Source organism: Rhinopithecus roxellana, chromosome 6, assembly GCF_007565055.1.
Source record: "Rhinopithecus roxellana isolate Shanxi Qingling chromosome 6, ASM756505v1, whole genome shotgun sequence".
Lineage (NCBI taxonomy): Eukaryota > Metazoa > Chordata > Mammalia > Primates > Cercopithecidae > Rhinopithecus > Rhinopithecus roxellana.
The window spans coordinates 149,052,468-149,080,144 of record NC_044554.1 but is presented as its reverse complement, the minus strand read 5'-3'; the positions used below and the strand labels follow the sequence as shown (position 1 = coordinate 149,080,144).

The 27,677-nt window shown below is 41.2% G+C and overlaps 1 protein-coding gene across 14 annotated transcripts in view; it reads left to right on the top strand.

Moving 5' to 3' along the window:
* CPVL (carboxypeptidase vitellogenic like) overlaps positions 1-27,677 on the top strand; it is a 207,788-nt gene that overhangs the window by 98,190 nt on the left and 81,921 nt on the right. For 12 of the 14 annotated variants that reach the window (XM_030932391.1, XM_030932388.1, XM_010371363.1 and 9 more), the window contains 6 exons: positions 1,484-1,598; positions 2,539-2,597; positions 4,908-4,987; positions 11,066-11,132; positions 25,562-25,684; positions 26,078-26,209. In XM_030932391.1, the coding sequence (XP_030788251.1) occupies positions 1,484-1,598; positions 2,539-2,597; positions 4,908-4,987; positions 11,066-11,132; positions 25,562-25,684; positions 26,078-26,209 (576 nt within the window). Of the gene's footprint in view, positions 1-1,483; positions 1,599-2,538; positions 2,598-4,907; positions 4,988-11,065; positions 11,133-25,519; positions 25,685-26,077; positions 26,210-27,677 lie in introns of all 14 variants that reach the window. The other 2 variants (XM_030932382.1, XM_030932392.1) reach the window with 2 other exon arrangements.

Here is a 27,677-nt window from a genome sequence, read left to right as displayed (position 1 = left end):
TCACTCTTGTTGTCCAGGCTTGAGTACAGTGGTGGTATCTCAGCTCACTGCAACCTCCGCCTCCCCTGTTCAAGGGATTCTCCTGCCTCAGCCTCCTGAGTAGCTGGGATTACAGGCAACTGCCACCACGCCCAGCTAATTTTTGTATTTTTAGTGGAGATGGAGTTTTGCCGTGTTTCAGGCTAGTCTTGAACTCCCAAATTCAGGTGATCCACCCACCTCGGCCTCCCAAAATACTGGAATTACAGGCATGAGCCACCATGCCCAGCCTTGTCTTTATTTCTTACTTACTGCCTGTATTGCCCATGCAATTCTAAGTTCCAAGAGGACATGCGTTTTCTTCTTCACTCACTGTTCTGTGTACCTAGCTCCCGGCACTGTGCCTGGCCCATATTGGGTGCTCAATAAATACACATTGAATGAAATAGTTGAAAAAGTCTCTGTCATTGAAGGTGATGGTATTGACACTACGGCCAGTAGCTAATTTTCAACCTCACAGCCCTGCCAGTACCCCTTTCTAGTTCATGTCTCCCACATCTCCTAAATAAATCTGTACCTTGTTCAGGGATTTGTCATTGTTATTTGCATTGGCTAAAGGCCCCTGGGGCCTGTCCGCTCCTCCTCATTTTCCATGGTGTTGAATGAAGTTGTCCTGGTCCCTATGAACACATTCTTTTTTTTTTTTTTTATGAGACAGAGTCTTGCTCTGTCACCCAGGCTGGAGTGCAGTGGCACAATCTTGGCTCACTGCAACCTCCGTCTCCAGGGTTCAAGCGATTTTCCTGTCTCAGCGATTTTCCTGTCTCAGCCTCCCAAATAGCTGGGATTACAGGTGTGTGCCACCACGCCCGGCTAATTTTTTGTATTTTTAGTAGAGACAGAGTTTCACCATGTTGGCCAGGCTGGTCTCGAACTCCTGACCTCAGTTGATGGCCGCCTGCCTCGGCCTCCCAAAGTGCTGGGATTACAGGCGTGAGCCACCGTGCCCAGCTATGAACATGTTCTTAGTGAATAAAATCAGAAAGGCATTTGGGCTCTCAGTGCAGAAGGGAAAGTGTCGCTGAGAATGGATTCTTTGTTGTGCCTCTGTTGGGAATATGCATGTTAAATGGAAGAGTCCTAAAGAGTCCCTTTTTTAGTTTAAACAGCTAAAAAAATATAACCATGACCTAGGCAGTATGCTAGGTGTCTGGCAACATGCACAAGCCAAGTGTCTACATTTAAGGGGCTTTCTGTCTCTTGGTGGGAAAAGACTTGACTGCATGACAAGAAGACACCAGCATACAAGGCACAGTCTCATTCACAGAACCAAAGATGACCAGTACTTTGCTTATAGCGGTGAATGGTTACTGAGGTCTGGGGAGGTTTCGTGGGATTTAGTCACAGCCCTGTAACACAGAGAGGATTTGGTAAGTTTACTTGTGTGTGTTCTGTAGCCTTAGTGAGTGTTCTGTGTGGTCACTGGTTTTATTGTTTCCTCTAGATACAGCCAGAAGATGCCCCAGTAGTTCTCTGGCTACAGGGTGGGCCAGGAGGTTCATCCATGTTTGGACTCTTTGTGGAACATGGGCCTTATGTTGTCACAAGTAACATGACCTGTAAGTATCCCTTGCACTATATTTCCTATAGAATCTTTCATCTGAGCCTCATATCTGCTCCAAAACTAATTTAGAGTAAACACGGAACCACTAGGACTAGCTTAACTGTTCCAGATTACCAAAACACAACTTTCTGGCAATGTCCATCCGAGAAGGAGGAGCCTCAGGGCTGTTCCTGACTGGATTGCTGTCTCCCTTGAAATTTGGATGAAAAGTTCTAATCCACTTTCTTGCAGTCTGCTGCTGACTCAGGCATTCTGAGTTTGCAGAACAGTTGGTATTTATTACAATTTGGGACAGCTCTTTGCAGGGGACTAATGGGTAGAATTATATTCCTAATTACTCACATGAACTACACACTTTGTGGTTCAGTCACACTCATGATCTGATAACTTGGAAGCAAGACGCTATTCCAGGTGGGGGCTGAGGTGGAGGAAGGATAAAGAAAGAGCAACATCTGGCTGTCACTAAGTTTACCTTCATCTCATTTTTTTTTTTTTTTTAATTTTGTTTACTTTCCCTGGGTCAGAATTTGGAGTGTGAGCCAGTTCGTGACTCAGTATAAAGGCTTATGTGCCAGTTTTGTTGAAGTAGTTCTCTTCAAGAGATGGAGCCTTAAGGATGATTGATTTAATTGGACATACAGATATTATTGCAGAGGTGGTTGGTGGGTGTCTTTTCATGTTCCAAGCTTTTGTTGGGTTTTGTTTCCAAGCTTTATCTCAGGTGTGGAAATGCTCTGGGCTGGGGGAAAGTGAAGGAGAGGAGTGGAGAGGGTAAAGGTGCAGGTGCCTGTTCCCCACCATAAGAGTATGAAGTGCTTTTAGAGGGGACACCAACAGCTCACGAGGACCGGGGAGTGTGTTGGGCTTCTGACCGCTATGAGGCCTCGGTGGAATGCTTGTCCACTCTATCTCACCCCTCTTCTCTGTTTTCACAGTGCGTGACAGAGACTTCCCCTGGACCACAACGCTCTCCATGCTTTACATTGACAATCCAGTAAGTCCGGGATGACCCTGTGAGCTATCAGTGCTGGCCTCTCCTGTCTTGTACTTTTTCCTTTTTATTAAGTACATTTAAAAAAATAGATTTAGTTTTTCCTTTTCAAAATAGAATTTAATCTGTGAAATTAAAACCATTTTGAGATTTAGTTTTTCTGTTAACATATATAATCATATCAGAGTTTGGCAGTTTTCCTTGCTGCCTTCTCTCATGTCCTCATTTTTTTTTCTATTGAGATGGAGTCTTGCTGTGTCGTCCAGGCTGGTGGCTCACTGCAACCTCTGCCTCCCCAGTTCAACCCGATTCTCCTGCCTCAGCCTCCCAAGTAGCTGGCGCCTGCCACCAAACCTGGCTGATTTTTGTATTTTTAGTAGAGATGGGAGCGGGGGATGGGGGTGTTCACATGTTAGATAGGCTGGTCTTAAACTCCTGACCTCAGGTGATCCACCCGCCTTGGCCTCCCAAAGTGATGGGATTACAGGCTTGAGCCACCGCGCCTGGCCCGTTTCCTTATTTTTAATCCTATGAGATGTCCTGTTCACTGAATTAGATAACCCAGGAGGAGGAATTTGTTTCTTTTCACTGACAGTATGGGTTCCCTATATAACGGGTTATTATGTAGTGTCAGAACTTCTAATCTTTCACAATCTTCTAATCTTTCACATAGAGTTGTAGATATACAAAGTCAAAATGGGTCTCCTTCACTTTTTTTTTTAATTTTTATTTTTTTGAGATGGAATCTTGCTCTGTCACCCACACTGGAGACCTCCACTTCCCAGGTCGAAGCAATTCTGCCTCAGCCTCCCGAGGTGCTGGGATTACAGACTTGTAATCCCACCACGCCTGGCTAACTTTTGTATTTTTAGTGGAGATGGGATTTCACCATGTTGGCCAGGCTGGTCTTGAACTCCTGACCTCAAGTGATCCACCCACCTCAGCCTCCCAAAGTGCTGGGATTACAGGTGAGACCAACGCTCCTGGCCTCCTTCACTTATTAAGACAAGCAGAATGCTTCATCTCTGGACAGAAGTGATACTCTCCTTGGGGAGGTCTTCTGATATTGGTTCTATTAAGGTGCAAAATAGGAGAGAAACTTAGCATCAGCTTCTACAGATTTGGAGTATCTTTGTGTCCTTAACTAAAATCTTTAACTTCTCTCACTCTTCAGATGGTCCAAAGAGAACACAAATAAAAGGGGAAAAAATGTCAACATGCTCGTTCCCCCACCTTGTTTTGTCAGCATTCCATTTTCCTTGTCCACAACTGTGTATTTAAATAAAAGATGAATTAAACATCCTTGGGTGTTTGGAAAACAAAAACACAAAATTCTTTATACCAGATAGGGAGTGCATTCCTTATGCAAATTGTTGACATAAAAATAGTAGCTGCTTCTTTTAATTTACAGTTCAGTTGTCTGTGAACTTCCAGGTATAAGAAAATATTAGTTTAAAATTAGTCTTAATTATGTTAAAACTCCTTACCTACTGAAGATGAAATGACTTAATGGCCATATTTCTTGAAAATAAAGAAAAGAAGGGGGAGGAGGAGGAGGAAGAAGAAGAGGAAGACAACGTACAACTACCTTTTTCTCCAGCCTAGAGAGTTTCTTTTTTTTCTTTTTTTTGGAGACAGAGTCTCGCTCAGTCACCAGGCTGGAATGCAGTGGCATGATCTCAGCTCACTGCAATCTCTGCCTCCCAGGCTCAGGTGATTCTTATGCCTCAGCCTCCCCAGTAGCTGGGATTACAGGCACCCGCCATCATGCCTGGCTAATTTTTGTATGTTTTGTAGAAATCGGGTTTCACCATGTTGGCCAGGCTGGTTTTGAACTCCTGACCTCAGATGATCCGCCCGCCTCAACCTCCCAAAGTGCTGGGATTACAGAAGTGAGCCACCACGCTGACTAAGAGTTTCTTCTTGGCAGGACAGAGCAAAGCACTCTGCAGGTTTCAGAGAGGAGACAACTTTGGATCTTTTGATACCGTAGCAGGGGATGGAAAAGATGAATTCTTCTTCCTTAAATCAACATCTGGCAGAGTCTCCACTGAGGACCAGGGCAGCTTAGCCACTGACCCCAGGGCAAAGCTCTGTGTTGCTGTTTTGTTTGGGCTTTGGGGGGTAGAGAGAATAGGTGGCACTCAGCATCCTCCTGGGAGGAGGGCTAACGGCACGGGGGGATGATGGCAAAAATCTGAAGTCTGAGCTTGGCCTTTGGAACAAGGTCGCCTTCCAGTGTGGGACCTCCCTGCAGGTCTCTAAGGCATGTGTTTCTCTGTATTTATACCTGCTTGTCTATTTCTTCTGCAGGTGGGCACAGGCTTCAGTTTTACTGATGATTCCCATGGATATGCAGTCAATGAGGATGACGTAGCACGGGACTTATACAGGTAACATGCTCCCGCTTTCTCTTGGCCTTCTTCAGACCAAACTTTTTTCTATCTCAACAGGAAAATTATTCTAGCATTGGAATTATTACTGATTGAGCCTTATAGTCCAATTCCTGAAGATAATTAAAGGATACTTTCACATCCACACACAGCAGAATTTTTCAATTAAAGATTATTTTTTAAAACTTTCAACCAGACATCTGAAAGGTTTCTGCTTGTTTTCCAAAATTGTATTTAACTTTGCATTTGTGGGGGACAACATCTTTTCAGATATTTGTTTGTTTCCCAGGATTCTTCTTTTTGTGGCTTTTGGATGCAATTTTTTACTTTTTGCTTCTAGTTCATGACTTTTCCATGCTGAAAACTTAGCTTGTTAGTCTCTAGTATTCTCCCTTCTTCTTGTGAAAGTTTTCTTTTGCTTAAAAAAAAAAAAAAAAAAAAAAAAAGGAAAAATGTAAAGTTGTAAGTCTGGCCAGTGTCCATATAATTTCTCCCTTTATTTACTCGTATTAATCAGTGCTATTTTTAGCATTTTAAAAAAAGCAAGTGACCTTTCTTATTTGGTCAGATTTTTCCAGTCTACAAATTATTACTAGAGACCAAATCCTGGATTCTTTCTGGTCACTAGGGCACCGCTTTATGCATTATAATAATTTACTAAAAGAACCCTAGTGGCCAGAAGGAGTTAACTAGCTCCCTACCCCACACCTCCACCAAGCACTCTGTTAATTACTACCAATCCCCAAAGCAAAAGTGCATCTAATAGGAGTCAGAGTTTGCTGATCTCTGACAAAAGCTTTCCATTTCACTTTTCTTTCTCTCTAAGGCAGATAGGTGACTGGGGGGAAGAGAAGAAATAACTACTTCCAAGCCCCTTTCCCAAAGATCTCTCCCTCTGCCCACCTAGAAAAGAATATGGCTGTTGTCTTCTCCACTTTTGTTTTTCACATGTTCCGTGATTCAATCACTTCTATTCAGTGTCTAGGGGGATGCCCAGGACCCCACACTTCTGCTTCCATGTACAGTGGGGTCCTAGGGACATATTTGCCAAGTTCCTGGTGGGGTGTTCCCCCAGCACCTCCTCCCTTTCCTTCCACAGACGTGACGGATGGCAGTCCTCCTCACAGGCTTCCTCAGAGCCAGGGCCAGGGCTGTCTTGGCACTGTGTGCTCTCTTTCTTCAGATTAGAGACCTACTCCCCACCCCCACCTCCCATCCCTCTTTGGTTTAAATCCAAACAAGCTCAGTGGTTAACTAGCAAACACCCTGAGGGCAGAGGTTCTGTACTGAAGAGATGCATCGGCCCCCTCTAGGACAGAGCATCACTGCCAAGCCGTTTCTGTCTCTCCTTCCCCTCCCCCGAAGACTGTTACAGCTTCCAGTTGCCCCTCCATATGGGGATGTCGACTGCTGACATGTGGTCCATCTCCTCTTGCCTGACATGTAAAGGGAACCTATTTCAAAGCATCTATTGTTTATAGCTGTTGTAGTTCTTTTTGCTTCGGGCTCTTAGAACTGGAAAATAGCTAATCAAGGGTAGTGCAGAAAACTGATTTCAGCTGTTTCCTTTATAGTTTACACTATTCGTTTCCCTTTGTGGTCACATTCTTCTCTCCAGCTCTGCAGATGGGTGTTTGGAATAAGAAGGTCGCTTCAAAACCTGCAAATGGGCTACTACAGGTTTAAAGAGTGGAGCTTTCATTTTCTCCCTTTGAAAACCAACTTTCTTTTTTCTGAAAATCCCATTCTTTTTGACTATTAATAGTACATGCCTATAAGGAGACATTTACCATTCACAGTTTTGCTGCTTTTGTGTTTGGAAATAAAACTTTTTCACGGACAAGGTGTTAAAATACTCTCCCTCTTTTCTTATTTGGAATGTGCTATTTAGTCACAATGCCTCTCTGGTTTAAAAAAAATTATGAAATTTATTAACTTTGATTTGGAGTACACTAGCTGGTGCCACTCTTCTTCTGCCATTGTTTACCAATTGCCTATTATGTGCCAGCTGCTGTTCTTGGTGCTGGTGAGACAGTAGTAAGCAATCCCCAAAGCCCCTGCCCTCCTGGTGCTTAGTCTAGTGGTGGACCTATAGTTGTTTTCTTAGCAGCCAAATGTAAGTGCTACTATGGTTTTCTCCTACATGTTGGTTTGTAATGGGAAATGATATGTAGTGTTGCTAAACAAAGCTTCATAGCAATGCAGCTAGGAAGCAGGCTTCCTATATTAAATGAGAAAACTCTGTGTCCTGTGCCAGGTGGAGAGGATCACGGCTCAGCCTCGCTAGATGTTGAATGAATGCAAAAGAGGCTCCCCTCACCGGCTCCAACAAAGCAGCACTGCCAGGATTCCTGTTGCTGAGCTTGTGTCGGTCCAGTTCAGGGCAGGTGAGCCCCAAAGTGGGGCTTAGCCTGTGAGAGGTTTTGGCTTTGCCCAGGAAAGAATTCAAGGGTGGCCAGGTGTGGTGGCTCACACCTGTAATCCTAGCACTTTGGGAGGCCGAGACAGGCAGCCACCTGAGGTCAGGAGTTCCAGACCAGCCTGACCAACATGGAGAAACCCTGTCTCTACTAAAAATAGAAAAATTACCTCTTCTTGGTGGTGCATGCCTGTAATCCCTGCTACTCAGGAGGCTGTGGCAGGAGAATTGCTTGAACCTGGGAGGCAGAGGTTGCGGTGAGCTGAGATCACACCATTGCACTCCAGCCTGGGCAACAAGAGCGAAACTGTCTCAATTAAAAAAAAAAAAAAAAAAAGAATTCAAGGTGAGATGGAGGTAGAAGAAAACAGCTTTATTGAAGGGGCAGTGTTACAGCTCCATGTCTATTCCTACAGGGCTACTGCCTAGTCAGAGTAGCAACTTAGGGCAATTTTGTAGTCATATTTAAACCCACTTTTAATTACATGCAGATTAAGGGTTGGTTCATGCAGAATTTTCTAGGGAATGGATAGTAGCTTTTGTGTCTTTGGGTTATTGCCGTGGAAAGGGGTGGTAATGCTGGGTTGTTGCCATCATGATGGTAAACTGACGTGGCCCACTGATAGGCATGTCTTATGGAAAGCTGCTTCCACCCAGGCCCTGTCTTAGCTAGTCCTCAATTTGATCCAGCATCCAAGCCCCACCTCTGTATTTGAGTCCCATCTCCTACCTCACGTCCACTGCCAGTGACTGTAGGTACACTTTGCTTGGCTTTGGTTGGTATGGAGCTTTTGCTTAGATTACCTGAAACTCGATTATCCTGAATATTGCTTGTGTTTATGATTATGCTTCTCACTCCATTAGAACTGACCAGATTCCAGTGCTGTCTTTGGGGCTACAATGCATGATCATGTCCACTCACCTTTTCTGCCCTGCATCCACCCAATCTCTGTTTAAAAACTTATCTGAGGAATAATTTTCTTGTAGTCATTCTTCCTTGCAATCTCTGTTTCTCTTTTTGGTCCTTTAATGTACATTTCTGCGAGCAGAGAGCCCTCAACTAAAATTCTGTTTATTAGACAAGTCCTTGGCACAATGCCAGCAAGATGGCCAAGTGGAATCACCAGGAAGAAGCATGCTTTTTGTGCCATGTAGCTCTTGTACCTGAATAAATGCATGGAGTGTGCACGTGTGAACACAACGCTTATGTATTATTATTTCTGAGACTGAGTCTCACTCTGTCACCAGACTGGAGTGCAGTGGCGTGATCTCGGCTCACTGCCACCTTTACCTCCCAGGCTCAAGCAATTCTGCCTCAGCCTCCTGAGTAGCTGGGACTACAGACACCCACCACCACACCCAGATAATTTTTGTATTTTTAGTAGAGACGGGGTTTCACCACGTTGGCCAGAATGGTCTCAATCTCTTGACCTTGTGATCCACCTGCCTCAGCCACCCACGGTGTGAGCATATAAAATACTTATGTATTTTATATATATATGTTTAGCAGTTCTGCTTCTAAAATTTGTAATTTCATTTGGGCTTGATTCTAGATTTTATTTTCTAGAAGATGCTCACCAGGTAATAAGAAGAGTTCTTGACTAAAATACAGTTAAATGAGCAAATGGCATATGCAAATCTAATTTACTAAATTTACTTTTTTCATTCTTCACTCTCTTTTAGGAAAAGAGAGTGCTACCATGCTACCAAGTGCTTGCTTTAAAAAAATAGCCAATTTTTTGGCTGTGAAATCAAAACTGTGAAATGAAACTTGATGATAATTTCCTCAAGTGGAGCCTTGCCTTGGAAACTTGAGCTGGAGAATCCTGCCATTTTCGAGATAGAAGTAACCTGGGAGATTATCTGCAACTAAGACTGTCAGATAAAACACAAAAGGCCCAGTTAAATTTGAATTTCAGATAAACAACAAATAACATTTTAATGTGAGTATATTCCATGCAATATTTGGAACATACTTATACTAAGCCATTATTTGTTATTTATCTGAAATTCAAAATTAAACCATGTCTTATGTTTTCATTTGCTAAATCCAGCAACCCTAATGACTCTCCAGCAAATACTACAAGGAAATAAGCTTTAAGCTAAAGCCAAAGACTTAATTGAGATTTACTATGCTAAATTATCTATTGCCATTCCAACAAGCAGGAAGAGAGAAAAGGAAGTAGATTTTAGCCTGAAGGTTGGAGAGGGAAGGGTGGAGAATGAATGCCTATTTTTATCTGCATTCTAAAGCCAGCTTATTGCCAGCACAAACATAGAAGCTATAAAATACAGCTTCTCAGATTTAGTTGCTATAAAGGCCACTATAAATAATGGATGCAGAAATACAACAAAACTCTACAGTAGTGTTTCATGGTGAATTTTTATGCAGCCTTTGAAAGTTAAATATAGCTAGGATCATGGTGATTGTAATGACCCAATTTTGCCTCTTTGTAACCCTTGAACTTCGCCATCCTCCTGGGTTTTCAGAGCCTCCTTGCCTTTCATCTTCCCTGGATGGTTCATGGCTTTTAGTCTCTCAGCAGGAAGCTGGGCCAAAAACCTCCCCTAGCTTCGCAGGCACTGCAGTCTGGGTCAAAATACTCATAGAGCTACTGAGTTTCACAAGTTTTTGTTTTCCTTTTTTTTGAAATATTTTGTTCAAGTAAAGAATCATTTAAAAATCCACTGTCTTCTTGCTTATTATGAAATCACTCCTTGAGTCTGTTAAAATCTATTTCATCACTAAAGTGGCTATTGGCATTCTTTTTTTATTTTTTTTATTTTTTTTGAGACAGAGTCTTACTCTGTTGCCCAGGCTGGAGTGCAGTGGTGCAATCTCAGCTCACTGCAACCTCAGCCTCCCGGGTTGAAGCGATTCTCCTGTCTCAGCCTCCTGAGTAGCTAGGACTACAGGTGCACACCACCATGCCTGGCTAATTTTAGTAGAGATAAGGTTTCACTATGTTGGCTAGGCTGGTCTCGAACTCCTGACCTCGTTATCTGCCCACCTCAGCCTCCCAAAGTGCTGGGATTACAGGCGTGAGCCACCGCCCCTGGCCAGCTGTTGGTATTCTTTAGTAAATGTGTTTTTCTTTTTTTAGCCCAGAGGCTACTGTACATTTATTTCAATATCTGTGGCCATTTGCTGTTTTTCTTTTAAATTATAGTCATCTTACAGTTTTTGTGTTCTTTGGTTATTAAAATGCTGACATTCTTGGAGCTCCAGCAGAAATGTTCAGAGTCCCCCACAGTGGGGGTTGATAAGCAACTAAGATTTCCCTTACTTCACCACAAATCTGGGCTAATGGGATCATAAAGTTTGCAGAACTACCTCCAAGAATTGCTATGCAACATGTGAAACCTGTATTATTTGCTCAAGGTGCCCTCAACAGTTAAATGATCCAAACTGGTAACTCAGTGATTTGGAAACATGCCCAGAGTATTGATGTCCACTTGTCCAAACTTCTTATTATCAAAGTATTACTAGCCCACACGTATTGTGTAAATAAAATGCCCTACAGGAGCTCATAGCAGAGTGGTATCTTATTTCAAATGTGAAACCTATTGCCAAAGGGTTAGATTTGATATCCTAGCATGAAGAGCTCCTGAATCATTTTTCTGATTAATTTGTATTGTTTTTGTTCTTCTTTTTGCAGTGCACTAATTCAGTTTTTCCAGATATTTCCTGAATATAAAAATAATGACTTTTATGTCACTGGGGAGGTAAGTAGAAGGCACGTTTCCTTGTGTGCTTCAACATCACCAGAACTGACATATGAATGTAGTTTGTTCGTTTAAAATCTATATACATATATACATGTACACATACATATCAATATTGATTCAACCTATATTCGAAATTCTCCCAATTATCAAAATACCCTTCATAACTTTTTTTTCTTTTTTTGAGTTGGAATTTCGCTCTTGTTGCCCAGGGCTGGAGTGCAGTGACGCGATCTCAGCTCACTACAACCTCTGCCTCCCGGGTTCAAGCCATTCTCCTGCCTCAGCCTCTTAAGTAGCTGGGATTACAGGTACCTGCTACCACGCCTGGCTAATTTTTTTGTTTTTAGTAGAGATGGGGTTTCACCATGTTGTCCAGGCTGGTCTCGAACTCCTGTTCAGGTCTCGTGATCTGCCTGCCTCGGCCTCCCAAAGTGCTGGGATTACAGGCATGAGCCACTGCATCTGGCCCTTTCATAACATATTGTAAATCCCAGGGCTCAATGCATGCTCTCATATTACCATGGGTGCACTAGGTAGGCTCAGTCACCTACCTTGTTTGTTGTCCTCGTCATTCATGGTGATGATTTGAAGAGTCCAGGCCAGGTGCTTTGTAGAATGTCCCATATTCTGAATTTGTCAGATTTTTTCCTCAGTGCTTAGGTTATGTCAAAACATTTGAGCACACATATTACATAGATGGTGTGTACTTTCTGGTGCCTCACATCAGGAGGCACATGAAGTCAGTTTGTCCCTCTGTTGATGATGCTAAACTGGATCACTCTGTCAAGGTGGTGTGTGCCAGATCTGGCCATTGTAAAGGCACCTGTTTCTGTTTGTAATTAATTAATAATTCAAGACCATTCAACACTGTTCCCTCAAAAAATGCCACCCAGTAGTTTTAGCATCCATTGATGATCTCTGTCTGGATCAGTTATTACACTGGGGGTGATAAAATGGTGAGTTTTCTAATGTATCTTTCTGTGTATATCACCTGGCATTCTTCCATAGGGAAAATTTTACCCTTTTCCACTATTACTCACTTTTAAAAATAGTACTGTGGATTCACAGATTGTTGTTTCTATTTGATCTGTTACAATTTGTTTTGTTTTTGATGCTTACATTGTTTTAAATTTGGTCACTGGGAACTCCTTCAACTGGCTCTTGTGCCCTTTTTGCAGGTCCCCATTAGCCTCCAAGCATGTCCTTGCTTTTTGACACAAATGTGTGTTCCAGAAGCATCTTGTACTTCTTATACTTTCCCTGTTCTAGCCTTGGAATCAGTCAGTTCTTCATGGAATGCTGGTTCTTTTTCGTGGGGAATGGCATTTAAAAAGCAAGTGCTAAGCACTAAGTGGCCCATTGCTGCTGGGATGTGTCTGTGGGCAGAGCTAGGAAACAAAATGACTTCATACTAATACCCATAATTCTGATTCCGTACCACAAGGTTCTCTTCTCTTTTCTCTGTTCCATGTTTGTTTACCCTTCTCCCACATTGAGGGCTGTGGTTCCTCATGACATCAGCGTGTTTCCTCTTTTGCTTGCTTCTACAATGTGCCCAAAATGGTTTCAGAATTACTACATGAGTACCATTACCAACAAGAAACATCACAATTACTTTTAATATTTTTGCTGCAATTATTTTTATCCTTAAATTGTATCTCACTACACACTTACAATCAAAGTACTGTGTTTAAAAGTTAAAAGAATTCTATCTTTTTAAGGGTGATTCTGTTAAAATTTAATACACAGTTACATTCATTTGTCTATGTTGGTTTCAATTTTAAGGTTTGCTTTTTTCATCCTTTTTAAGATTATTTTAAAAATATGTGGCCGGGAGCGGTGGCTCAAGCCTGTAATCCCAGCACTTTGGGAGGCCGAGACGGGCGGATCACGAGGTCAGGAGATCGAGACCATCCTGGCTAACACGGTGAAACCCCGTCTCTACTAAAAAATACAAAAAACAAGCCGGGCGAGGTGGCGGGCGCCTGTAGTCCCAGCTACTCGGGAGGCTGAGGCAGGAGAATGGCGGGAACCCGGGAGGCGGAGCTTGCAGTGAGCTGAGATCCGGCCACTGCACTCCAGCCTGGGCGACAGAGCAAGATTCCGTCTCAAAAAAAAAAAAAAAATATGTACCAGCCACTCATTTGAGAACACAGGTGCAGTTCTAGGTGCTAGGAATATAGTGGTGACTAACACTGAAAAACTACAAAAAAAATCCCTGCCCTACATTCTAGAGAGGTAGACAGTGATAACTAAAATATGTGCTAGGTACTGTACCATCAGGCAGTGACAAGCATCATGAAAGAGATGCAGTAGGGCAAGGGCCGGAGAGTGAAGGAGGTGCTATTTTAGATAAGATTGTCTGGGCAAGGCTCTTTGACAAGGAGATAATGAGCAGAACTCTGAATGATGTGGTGGAATAATTTCTGCAGTATCTGTAAGAAGAGCTTTCCTGGCAGAAGAAACTGATTGCAAAGACTCTCCAGTGGGGACAGGCTTGGCAGGTTCAAGGAAAAGCACAGAGCTGCCGTGGTGGGAACTGAGCAGAAAGAGGCCAGTGGATCCTGCAGGGCCCGGCTGCCTGTGGCAAAGAGTTTAGACTTTATTCTAAGAGTAATGGGAAACCATTGAGGGTCCAGTGTTCACTGAAAGAACATTTAGAATCAAATTCAACTGAGCACAGATATACTGAGTATCTGCTATGTTTGAGGCACTGGACAAATATTAGGAATTCGGTGATTTATCAGACGTTGACTCTGTCCTAAATCTGAAAGTCTAATAATTACAATACAGATGAAAGGCACAATTAGAGAAATATTATCTCTGATCCACGAATCTTGAAAAAAGAAAAAAAAGTTAAGAAAAAAATTAGAGAAGTAACTGTAAAGACTAATAGCCACAGGAAAGGTACCAATCGCTACCTCAGAATGGGATCCTCAGGAAAGGCCAAGCAGAGGAGATGGCAATGAAACCAAGTTTTGAAGGATAAATAAGGGTATGTTAGTTAAGGCTCTTTTGGTTGCAAGTGACAGAAACCCTATTTAAAGCAGCTTTAGTGAAACAGGACATTGATTGATTTAATGTCAGGTGTGGCTGGATCTGGTTGCCCATACTTTGTCATCAGGATTCTGCCTGTCATTCTCTCCTGATCTATGTACTTTGCTTTGTACTTTTCTGGTTTAATTCTCAGGCAAGTTCTTTTCATGTGGCACTCCCGCTTCTCCATCCATCGCAGGGCAGGTATAGCCTATCCATTCAACTTCCCTTTCCCAATAATTCCTCCCCTCCAGATTCCTGAATCTCAGATGATCTACTTGGATCTCATGCCTATCCTAGAACCACCAACTGGACCCAGGTGGTTGGAATATACAGATTGGCCAGAATGGTGCCTGAGGCCCACTCCACACCCTGGGAGGGTAGGAACCAGGATGGGGGCCCTCATACTCTGAACCATAAGGCCTGAGAGTAGGAGATGAGTGATCTCCAGAGGAAGATCCAAGTGATGATGCCAGAGGAAGGGCTGTAAAGATGCTGGCAAGCATGTCTGTGATGTACACTTTCAGGGAGGGAAAGAGAAAAACGGTCTGAGTTTTTCCAAGGGAATGGCAAGTAACTGGAGCTAGCAACTTCTTCTCTCTTTTTTCTCTTTATAAGCTATTTGGAAGGGATATTCTGACTGTTTGGCATACTACACTTTAGGTTTTTTAAGCCAGTTATGCAGTCAGGATGACTTAGAACCTCTCCTGGTAATTTCTGGCTGTTCCTTGTCTTTTAACCAATTTCAGAGCCAGGTTAGGAAAGCGAATAGGAAGTGACACTCCCCATTATTTGGCAATATATTTGGAAAATGCCCGTTCTCCACCTCCTACAGAAGAGTGATCTACTTCATGTGTAATGCCTTGTCTTGCAAATAATGTGGTGATGTTGTTAACCATGATGCTGATGTTGATACAAACCATGATGTTTGGCAAAGCTACCAAATCCCAGATGAAAAATTTGACTTGGTTATTTCACATCTGCCTTGTGGTTTTATGCCTATAATTTCCTAATGTGTATAGAAAAGGACAGTTTTCTTTGTACCTTCCTTGCTGCCAGGATGAATACTTTTAAGGAAACCTGTGCCTTCTGAGTGATGAGGGAAGATGTGAGGTAGAGATGCTGTTGTCAGGAGTTCTTCCCCGAACTACATGGGATACGTTCAGTCTGGGGGCACTGCTCTTTCTAGAAGAAGAAAACACTAAATAATGATGCCTTGATGGTTTATCATAAATATTAGAATGCTGTGTTTCTCCAGTCTCATTGGTCCCATCTGGGTTGTCTTCTGTTTTAAGGCCATGTGGCACAAAAGAGAAGTGGAAGGCATTCTGGATTAATCATTAGGAGACCTGGGATTCAGGGCTGGCTTTGCTCCTCCCTGGATGATTTCAGGAAAGTCTTTCAGCCTCCCTGGGCCTCTGCTTTTCATCTAACAATCAGAGGAGTTGTTCGATTAGATCACTTACAAGGATATTTTGCTTTACTGGAAGTTCAAATGCAGTTATTTAGACTTACTCTTTAAGCATCTGTGTGTAATTTTAACGTAGTACCTACCCATTTTCCCTCTCGCTGCTGCCACCACCAAAAAAAAAAAAAAAAAAAAATTCTTCTAGATTTTTCAAGAAAGAAAATTCCTTTCTCTTCTAAACTCTTAATTTTCTCACACTCTTAGCAAAACTGAATAGTGCTGCTCAGTTTGTAGAGCCATCTTCAAAAAATAAACGCACAAATTCAGAATGGTTTTCTGCTTTTCAATGTAAATGCACCAGACCTAAATATCTTCATGTTTGTGTGCTATGAATGAGAGGAACCTGATGCTCAAGGGGTCTGGAGCAGCTGTTCAGAACCTTGATTTGGTGTAAAGGAGCCTGGAAATAATCATAGTACCTACTGCATAGGGTTGTTTTGAGCATTTAATTAGATAATCCTCCTCAGATATTAGCCTAGTGACTGTGGTGAGTACCCAACACGTGATGACTACTATTACCATTCATGTTGAAAAGCTGGGTTAATATATTATGTCTCCCAAGCACACAGCCTAATGCCTGTAGACAAGAGCTGAAGTGTTAATAGAAGCTCCGCTAACTCATTGCTGGGATATGGCATTGTCCCCTCTACTCTATGTCTATGATTTTGAAATCATTTTTAAAAGCAATACTTACTTTGTCTAAAAAAAATGGAGCTTAGCAGTTGACATTAGAAGTTGTGCTTGTTTTTTATATGGGCAGCAGCAAAATGTGTCAGGACCCACCCCAGGCTCCTGCCTTGCCATGTGGACGATGGTGTGGCTACACCAGAGAAAGTGGCGTGGGCCTGCTCTCAGCGCAGAGGAGAGGGGAGAAGCTGCTTTATCTTCTTCCTTCTCTTCATGTCTGCCCAGAACACCAACTGGAATTAATTTTCCCTAAAAAGCGACAAATGTGTCTGTAAATCACCCTCCTCAAGACATGAAAAAAATATACTTCAAAAAGAGAAACAAGCTGCATTTAATTCCCATAATTAACTTTCTTTATAAGTGTGATCCTTTCTGAGCCAGTAACTATTAGTGAGATTGCCCTTGTTCTTGAGGCACAGACACATTTAGCATCCTCTCAATTGTACGTGAGCCCGGGTAGAAGTTAAAGCAAAACAGCCCTCACTGGAAGGCAGGCAGGTGACGATGGGGGACTGCGCATTGTTCTCTGAGCCTGTGTCTTTATGTGCCACTCAAGGGGAAGAGTCAGTGCATGTGGGAGGTTGTGGCAATGGATGGGAATGCTTCCAAACTAGCAGGGCATGTGGTTAAAACGGGACATCTCTTCTCCATCAGCAAAAAAGGGCAGACTCTCTTTATAAACAGTTTTGCAACCATAATTTATTTGAGGACCCAATAGAGACAAAACTTTGAAGCTATTTAAAAATGAATTAGGGAGCTTAATGGGATACTTTATCTTCATCTGCATGGGTGAAGTCCCTGTTGAAAGTACAGTGTCTGACGACCTTTATTGAAGTCATCATGGCCCATTGGGTTAGGTGGCAAGCTCCCAGTATGCGAGAGCCATGTTTGTTTGTTTTATTCGATACTAAGCACAGTGTGTAATGATTATTATAGAATGAAGTTCATGCAAGACTGCCTTTAGATAAAATAAAAATACTGATATTTCTTTCCTGCATCTTTCAACCTCCCCCCCGCCCCCCGCTTTTTTTTTTTTTTTTTTTTTTTTTTTTTTGGAGACGAAGTGTCATTCTGTTTCCTAAGCTGGAGTGCAGCATCACGATCTCGGCTCACTGCAGCCTCCAGTTCCCAGCTTCAAGTGATTCTCCTGCCTCAGCCTCCCAAGTAGCTGGAATTACAGGCACATGCCACCATGCCCGCCTAATTTTTGTATTTTTGGTAGAGACAGGGTTTCACTCTGTTGGCCAGGCTGGCCTTGAACTCCTGACCTGGTGATCTGCCCACCTCAGTCTCCCAAAGTGCTGAGATTACAGGTGTAAGCCACTGCAGCCAGCCGCTTTCTTTTTTTAAAATTTTTATTTTAGGTTTGGGGGTACATGTGAACGTTTGTTACATAGACAAACATGTATCACAGAGGTTTGTTGTACATATTATTACATCACCCAGGTATTAAGCTCAGTACCCAGTAATGATCTTTTCTGCTCTTCTCGCCTCCGTTTCATTACCCTTCTCTTCCTGCACTATGTCCCGGGTCCTCAGGACTCTCCTTTGGCCTCCCTTGTTTTCCAGGGCCATCCTCCCACCTCAGCCTTCCTCTTCTCAGTCTATTGTGTACAGACTTGTATTTCTCCATGCTTCTTCCATCCCTATCATGATTGTTCTTTTTCTCTCCCCATTCTGACTTGTTATCAGCTCCATAGAAAGTTCCATAGAAAGGACCTGATGAATTAAACCCAATATGGTGGACTCTCAACATGTTTGCATTTGAGTAGAGACAGAGCCTACCTGATGGATAGATATTTGTAATAGGGTAATTTCAAGCAGTGACATGTAGTGGGGTGGCAACCAAGGTGGGGTGGGAGAGCGATTCTAGAAGTAGGCCTATGATTATTAGCATTCTATGTAAGCCTGTACCATCATCCTATTAGCCCGGGCTTGGGACCATTAAATTTAATGGCTAGAAGGGATCCTTTAAGAACATCTAGTTCATGTATTTTATCTGTAGATTTTACTAGAGAATGTTTATTGAGAATGGACTGTATGGTAGACATCATGCTAAGCACTGTTTTATGCATTACCTCATTTAATCCTAACAGCTGCCTTAAAAAATACGTGCTATGATTATTCTTCCCATTTTACAGGTGAGGTGACTGAGGCTTAGTGAGGTTAGGTGTGCCTTACCAATGTCACCCAGCCAGAAAGTGGAGGAGCCAGCATTGGAACCTAAGCAGTCAGACTCCAGAGCCTGAAGATGGTGGTGAAGAAATGAGCTAGTGGTGCAGCCTTGTTCACCAAAATGCTTGTTCACCAAGCTGGGTGCTCTCACCTTGAACTTGCACTGTCTCCAGGACCTGCTTCAGATTCTGTTTTGTGTAGAAGGGAATCAAACGCCCCCTTCCATATTTAATGCTGAAACTCTAAGGTTATCAACCTTACACAAACAGGAAATAAGTTCTCTAGCTTCTTGAATGTCTTTCTGGCCAAGACTGTTTTAATCATAAAGACTTGGCTTTGATCATTAAGTTTTATAGAGTAAGTGGAAGTTTCAAGTGATATAAGGACTTGAAGTCTTTGGAATGCAATTATTTCTCAAGGCTTGGAACTTGCTGAATTTTATTAGATAACATTCAAGCTGTTTTAACTCTTGAACCTATGACAAATCTCTATTTTCAGTTATGTTCATCTGCACTTGCCAATATTTTCTTTTAGAATTGAAAATGGATTTGTGACTATTTAATGAGTTTAATATTACAAAAATCAAGGTTTAAGCTGTAACTAAAGAACTGAATAAGGGCATATGGAAATGTTTGCAAGTTTGATCTCTGGCTTTTGTACAGCATATCCAAATCAAGTCAATACATATATACTGAGGTTGCATGGAAAAGAATATGCGTAAATCAGAAGTCATTATAAGCTTTGTCAGGAATGAGTTACCATGCTGGAGCAGGCAGCATAGAGACCTAAATAGTACTTGATTAGATGAGATGTTTAGGTTGGAAATGAGAAATGCTAAGTTACATCTATTATGCAGCTTCATCCTTCTGAATTGTGTCTACAGTGAGCAAACAAAGATTCAGTTTGTTGACTGTGGCCCGGTGTGTTCAGACTCTTTATTTAAAAGTCAAATTAACTGTAGTCTCCATTTTAAACAAAAGGGTTTATTCATCTCATTGAGTCACCTGGCTTCATGCTGGATTTCTCCAAATTGGCACTGAACTCAGAGTAGGTGGGAAAAGGATGCATCTTGTTCACCTATGCCTGTCAATGATGGCTTTTTTTTTTAAGGAGTATCTTCTCAATAGAAAATAAGAATATATCATTTGGGAGGCAGCATGTATTTTTGCATAAGTTTATGTGACTAAAAATTGGCTATAGATTGAAATGTTTTTGCTATATGTCTATGCCTGTAGATTTTGCAAGTTTCTTTTTAAGCCCATATTCCAAAAAAAATAGATGCTTTGATAAAGTCGTATTCTTGTTGGAAGGCTTTTTTTTTTTTTTAATTGCAGCAATGTGGTCTTGAAATTAGATGACGCATGGTCTAGAAATGTCTAGGAAGTTATAGAGATTACCACAACACTGAAATTCCAGCTTTCCTCATTCATTAATTTTCTGAACTGGCCATTTTAAGGCTACACTTCTCTCTTCAGAGAAAATAATGGTACTGAAGGAAATGAGATTCTACCCCAGGCTAGATGAAGCCAAAGTAGGTTACCCTAGCCTAATCTTGCCCTCTTGGCTGCTACATGGTACCCATTACCCCGAGGTTTTCAACAGGTTTTGTGGCTTTCCTGGGGTGTTCAATGTGTGTATAAAGTTCTCTTTGAGGCATTGAAGCTGTCTTGTTCCCTCTGGTCTTCTCCCATAAATGGGTGGCAGCTCTATCGTAGTCTGTGCCTGGGACGAGCTGGAGAACAAGGGAATGATATGACTGATTCCAGAAGGGCAGTGCACCTTGATTCCTTCTGGGGATACAGAGGAGCTCTCACCAGCCCAGTAGTGGATTCTTCAAAGAAGGATTTTTTTTTTTTTCTCTTGTGTAGCTGGGGAAAGTGGGGTTCAAGCAGGGCAGGGAGCTTCGAATGACCCTCAGGGTCTTCAGTGTACCATTGCTGAAGTTGACAACTCCCTCTTTCCACCTGCCAGGCAAAGAATAGGAACTAAGGCCTGTGGATGGTGAAACTTCGTGTCCAGGTTTAGCTGTGTCTTATTTCAAAAGCCATTGCTCATTATCATTGACAAAGTTCTGACTTTTTTTTGTCATGAAATGTGTACCTAGAAGCAAGGCAGAGAATGACTGTATAAGTGTATCTATTTTTTTCCTACTAAACTTCAGAGAAATGTAGTCAACTGAGAGTAGCTGAAACAACAGTAACTGCTACCATATGTGAAATTTCTGTAAGAGAACATTGTTTCCATTTTAATATTATTCTCTGACACTGTTTGTTTTCCTCTGGAGGAGCTGATTGAAGCTGGACTTTAGCTATGAAATCTTTTTCCCTTCCTTGAAAGTAACCAAATGGCAGGTTACAGTAAGTAGGCTATGTATGTTGTTGAAATGTATAAGAAAAGAGAGACTCAGGCAAAAGACACAATTACAGGTTTTCTCTACACCCAATTTCATTGTGTTTTTACACATCTGGATAATTAACCAAACACTGCATTCTCTCTATTTTTACAAGTACAATGTGCTTCTCACGGGATTTCCATCAGGCTGGAAAAAAAAATCGCAGACCAAGATTCAAAACTACTATTCAACTATGATGTTGAGGCCTTTTTCTCTCCTGGGAGAAATAAAAGATTGAGAGCTGAATTCTGAGATCCTTCTGATGTAGGAGGAAAATTGGAAGTTTATTGCCTTTTTAAGCTCCAGCAAATACAAGCATGTACAAACACACCCTAATACCTCTGGTCCTTCTTGTTGGAGGTCAGCTCGAAATATGGTCACCATGGGAAAAATTAACCAAGTCAGAGCAGTGCTGGAAATTGCAGCTTGAAGCTCTTTTAATAATTAGAAAGGAATAATAAGGACATCCTAGAATTCTGATGTGTTGAGTGCCAACCTAGTTTGAATTCTGTTCGATGTGTTATGTTTATCTGGCTGAGTTTCTCATTTGAAGGTCCCTGCCAAATTCTAAAATAATATGTGTTCAGATAGTTTCTGGCCACACTTTTCCTCTTTCTTTTTAAAATGGCTTTGGTATTGCTTTGAGCTTTTATGAGGCCAGCGTCTGATCCCATGTTAAAAGGTTCGTGTTAATTCACAGACTTCAGGGGCTTCATTGACCAGCTGCTGCCCACACCGGTGAACACCATGGGGAGGTCAGAGAAGCCATTCGACCAAGAGTTCTGTTTGTTGTTGCTGTTTTCATTAGAACTCAGAACAAAAGAAGCAATAGTTCATAAAATTACAGAATCACTGTTATAAGCCTAAGGGACCATATAGTCGATTTCTAATCCATAAGGCAGTCACACCTAAATTCTTCCCCCGAAATATGGGGTTCTATAATATATATACAGGAAAAGGCAAATGAGGTAAAATAAAACATACTTGATTTATTACCTGGTTGTCTTTTGAAGTACTTAATGGCAGTCAGAGAATCATTAAATTGAGAAATAAATGGTTCAAAAAGAATAAATGAGTCTGATCTTGCCAAAAAAAAAAAAAAAAAAGCTATCTTAACAAGGAGAGTGAAAATAATTGAAATTTTATTATAATGTTTCAGTGTCTGTTTTCCATAAAAATAATTCTATAATTTTCTTCTCTGTGACAGCCTGAGTCACTCAGCCAATGGAATGATTAATGAAAAAGGCAATGACGGATTTGTCACACTGACACAAAGCAAGGAAGTGGGTGATAGTCATTAGAAAGTTAGAAAAAAAAAACTGTGAGGTTGGCAGATGTGGACTGAATATTGAAGAATTTCATTTTGGATATGGTTGTAGTACTACTCATCTCACTGTTTTGTTTTTCATAAATGATCAGCTTAGTAAGCCTGGAGTAGATAAACCCAAGATGTAGTCCCACCTTGGGGGACCTCAGACCCATGGTGTATTCCAGGACCATTGACTGTTCAGCCTGGGCAACAGAGCGAGACTCCGTCTAAAAAAATAATAATAATGATAATAATAATGATGGCTTTTTTTTTTTTTTTTAGAGTATCTTCTCAATAGAAAAGATTTCATTGACTGAAATGCAATTAGATATGACAAAGGGGAGCTGCGGAGACAGCCAAGCCAGGGTAGAATTCCAGCCAGGCATGTGAATGAAATGCATGGGCCCTTGTTTTCATCACTATAAAATATTGGAAAATAATGTTTATCTTAAATTGGCTTAAAGTAGGTGAGGTAGCCTGGCTCATAGTAATGCTCAAAAACTGAATGGGTGTTGCTTCTTAATTCCCTGTCTGGATGTATCTCAGATACCCAGATACACATGATGGTCATTGGGGGAAGGTGCCATAAAAATGCAGATGTTTCAGCCTACGTTTCTCATGACTACCTACACAGCAACTTAAAGTACATGCCCTTCCATGTCAGAAAGTGTCAAGAGAGATGTTTTATTACCAGGTCTTATAACAAGAAAATTGGAGTGATAATATCACTGGAAGATAAACTTTTTAGCATTTGTACCAATTTCTGATAGGGAAAAAGTATTTAGAAGTAATGCCAGATAAGTCATTCATTTATCAAGTATGTTTTTATTTACCTACTTTGTGCTAGGCAATGTATACATTATGGAAATCGTAATCTAAGAAATGATAAACTTTGCTCTATCATGTGTCAGTCATGGTTTCCATAATATAGTTTTGAAAGCAATTGTGACCTTTATGAGGGCAAGTTTTGTGCTTTATTCATTTTTGTGTCTCCTCAGGTATCTAGTATAATGCCTGTATTAGTTCGTTTTCACACTGCTGTAAAGATACTATGAGAGAGAGAGAGAGCATGCGCAGGGGAAACTGGCTCTTTTAAAACCATCAGCTCTCGTGAGAACTCCCTCACTATCATGAGAACAGCACGGGGGAAACTGCCCCAGTGGTCCAGTCACCTCGCACCAGATCCCTTCCTCAACACGTAGTGATTACAATTGGAGATGAGATTTGGTTGGAGACACAGAGGCATACCATGTCAATGCCTTTGACAGAAGAATTGCCCAATAAACTATCATTGAATAAAGACTATATAATAATACATTTTTACTAGTAAAATGGTTACTCAGGGAAATATGCTTTTTTGTCATTTTACAGAAATTTTTTTGGATAAATGTTCACTTCTTGTCACTAACAAGAGAATGTAGCACAGTTAGACAACAAACCAAATTTCAGACATATGGACATACCTTTATATTACACAAGGAAGCTAAAATATACTTACAAGTATGAATGGATAAATTGCTTTGATTCAATACTTTGACTAATTATTATTGCACAAGAGAGCTGCATCAATGAGGAGATCTTGGATAAATTACATTAATGGCATTCTTTTATCATTGCTTGGAAGGAGTTTAGGTTTTGGAATCAGTCAGCTCAGGTATAATTCTGGCTCTACGACTTAACCTCTCTGAGCCTCAGTGTCCTTATCTGGAAATGGGAGTAATGATATCTTCAGCATATGATTATGGTATGGATAAAATAAGAGCTTTCAGGGGTTCCCAGCCTTTGACCTACAGACCCCTGGAGAGCCTTGGAGATGCTGTGAACTCGCAGGTATCCACATAGTATCTCTAGTCTGTTTTGAACATAGATGCATTGCTCTTTTTCAGGTGTCTGTGGATTCATTTTAAGATTCATTCATTCAACAACTATTTATTGAGCACTAACAAATACACACATCAGTCATAGTGGACTCAAGTAAACAAAACAGACAAATGTCCCCGTATTCACGGATCTTATATTCTAGTATGGGTAGGAGCATAACAGTATATGAGATAAGTAAGTAAAAGTTTGTTGGAGAATGGTAAGTATTAAGGAAATAGGAAAGAAAAAATATAGGAAATTGAGAGACTTTGCCATATATATGGGTGTCTGTGAGAAGAGCACTCCAGGTGGAGGGAACAGCTAGTCCAAAGGCCTGGCAGGCACGTGCCTGGTATGTGCAAGGAATAGCGTGGAACCCAGTGGGCTGGAGAGGAATGAGCAAGAGGGTAGTGGGGGTTTAGGGTAGAGAAAGGAGCAGATCATGCTAGCGCTTATGCCTTTGCTTTTGGGAAGATGGGAAGTCATTAAAGGATAAGGGCAAAAGAAGGAGGCCAATGAGGAGGCTAATGCAGTCATCCAGGCCAGAGATGATGTGATGGAGAAGGGGTTGTGAGAAGACATTGGACTCTGGACAGATTTTGATAGAATAGGTAGAGCTGACAAGCTTGGCTGATTGACTTTTGTGGAATATGAGAGAAAGAGAGATATAAAGAATGGCACCAAGATTGTTGGCCTGCGCAGCAGAAAAACAGAATTAACATGAATTGAAAGGGAGGCTGCCTCAGGATTGGGGATTGGGAGCTTTATTTTGAACGTCTGCAGTTTAATATTGGACATACAAGTGGAGATATCAAGAAGGCAACTTTTGATGGAAAGAATGCAAAATGCAAAATTATTTGAAAAATATTGCTGAGTCAATAGTAGCTCTTCCAGCACAGTCTGAAAGTAGAACTATTATCATGTTTGTTGGGGGAAAGATATCTACGAAATATTTTGACCTTGAAAAAGGACCTTGTGCTAGAAAAGGTTGGAAATAGAGATGAGTTTAAGTGAAAATTTAAGTGGCAGTAAATATTATTTTCCTTTCTACTAATGGAACATGTATTCCATTAGTACATGTTGACTTCAAAATTTGCAGCATTATCAGATTTTGAAATCTTAATTTTGAACTTGAGATTTTTTTCCCCTCTAATCTTTGAATAGAGCTTTCTGGTAAGAGACGCCTAACACATGGCAGAATTGTGTTCTCCCAAGTTATTTTATTTTGGAAGGAAATTAGAATGTTCATTTATTACATGTTCACTTGTGATTTTTTGTGCATCGAACCTGTGCATGTCATGTGGTGCTATTTGAGACGACAAAAGAATTGGAAGACAGAGGTTTTTGCTATTATGGAATCTATAATGTGGGGTTAGGAAACAGATGGTATACCTCATGTGGAAAGATTGCTCCTTCGTTGTTATTTTAATTAACTTAAGTACATTTAATTTTACTAGCATCCATTTGTGATTGGCCATTTCAACATCTGTCCTTCTCAGTCTTACGCAGGGAAATATGTGCCAGCCATTGCACACCTCATCCATTCCCTCAACCCTGTGAAGGAGGAGAAGATCAACTTGAAAGGAATTGCTATTGGAGATGGATATTCTGATCCCGAATCAGTAGGTGTCTCCTTTTGACTTTCTATTTTGTCTCTTAGGGAGATTAAAAGCCTTTTTTATCAGATGGAAGGCTCCTCTTAGAGGTCTAACTTGATAAGGGAAATACCAGTTGACTTTATGACTTAAATCTCTTAATTTTTACCAAATGTTTCAACGTATCAATTTACTGTGTCAGCTTACATTGGCTGTCAGTGCAAATATGTGTGTGTGTATATTGTGTTGTGTTCTGTTGTGTGTGTTGTGGGGTGTATATGTGTGTGCATGTAATTATCCTACTTGGCTAACCAGCACAAGATTAACAATTACAAAGGATTATTTCACCAAGCAAATGGGCTTCCTTAAGGTCTCTTTTTCTCCCTTTGTGGCATTGATGTGTGTCTTTTTTGTCCTCAGATTATAGGGGGCTATGCAGCATTCCTGTACCAAATTGGCTTGTTGGATGAGAAGCAGAAAAAGTACTTCCAGAAGCAGTGCCACGAATGCATAGAACACATCAGGAAGCAGAACTGGTTTCAGGCCTTTGAAGTGAGTTCTAGGGGGCTTGTGCTGCCCTTGAGCAATTAAAACCATCTGGGGAGGGGGGCAGGTCAGTAGGAACACCTTGGTGCTCAGGCATTTTTTTGTTAAGAAGGTATATCTTTGTTATTCCTTTTGAGATTGGGAGGCGAGTTGAGTGGCCTTATAATAAAGAAAAGGACTGTCTGTGTTCCTTTGAATTTACTTTGGCTGTATTTTAAGCCTGAGATCATCTTGGAGTGTTTATCTAACTGTGTCTTTCATTAACTGTTTTGATTTCTTTAAATACTATGGAGGCCCTTAAGGCAGACCCTATCATATGGAAATCAGAAGAAAGGCAACCCAGGAAGTAGAAGCATATGCTTCACCATCTGCTCTAAACCATGTAGAAGAGTTTTATATCCACAAACAGGGTTTCAGCCAGGAGAAATGACCACAGTGTGTAACAAATGACATGTGACACACGTGTCAGGAACAAAGATCATAAAGTGTAGTAATTTGAAACTCTTACAAAGGGCCATTGGTATTTGTGCATATCCTTACACTGCTCACGTAAAATTAAACTTGAGAATAAATAATTATGTTCTTCACTCTTTCCTTTCTCGGTTATTTAAAATGTAAGAATATACTAAATATTAGGATACAGGAAGTTTTTGTTTTTGTTTTTGTTTTTTTGCCAATGCAGACAGAGCTATGTGTAAACAATCTCCCTGAGAGGCTTTTTGCCACATTTACTATAGAGCCATCGTGTTTGACACAGTAGTAAATGAGGCAAGGTCTGAATTTTGAGAGCTTTAATTTGTTTGTTATTAGACACATCTCTGTAACAGTATATCTAATGTCGTTATTGTTATTAAAGCAGAAGTCTGATATTAAGTCTTAAGAGCACTGCAGATCAGCCAGTTCAGATCAAAATAGGAGACATGCAACCTTGGAGAGAAGGTGGAGGATAACACAAAGTTATTTTTCATTTTACAAGTAGGGTATCAGGACACTATCAGAAATCCCCCAAGGCAGTGACCACCCTTGCTGTGAATTCTGATAGCAGCTCGCTGTGCAAATGGATGGAGCAAAGGGAGTCCTGAGCCATCCTACAGAGCTCCACCAGGCTCTCCTTTCTCTGAGTCAGGACACTAAATGTGGCTGCAAAGTGTGGATTCAGAATTTCTTGTGTAATTGTAAACACAAAGGAAGAGGGGTCTCCTGGGGGACATGTAGGATCATGCTTCCACTTGCAATGATACTATTTTCAAGACTTTCTGCTGTGGTAGTCAGAGAGGGGACAAAGGAGTGAAACCTCAGTATTTAGAATTAATACCAAATTTTATGTGGCATAAGACCAATTTGCAAATGAAACATTTGATATGTTTTTAAAGAAGCACACAGGGATAAAGCAGTGTCAAGAGCAAGAGCATTTGAGAGGCTCATATTGAGAAAAAAAGCAGAAAGATGACTGGTACATAATGTAGCAGGCTAA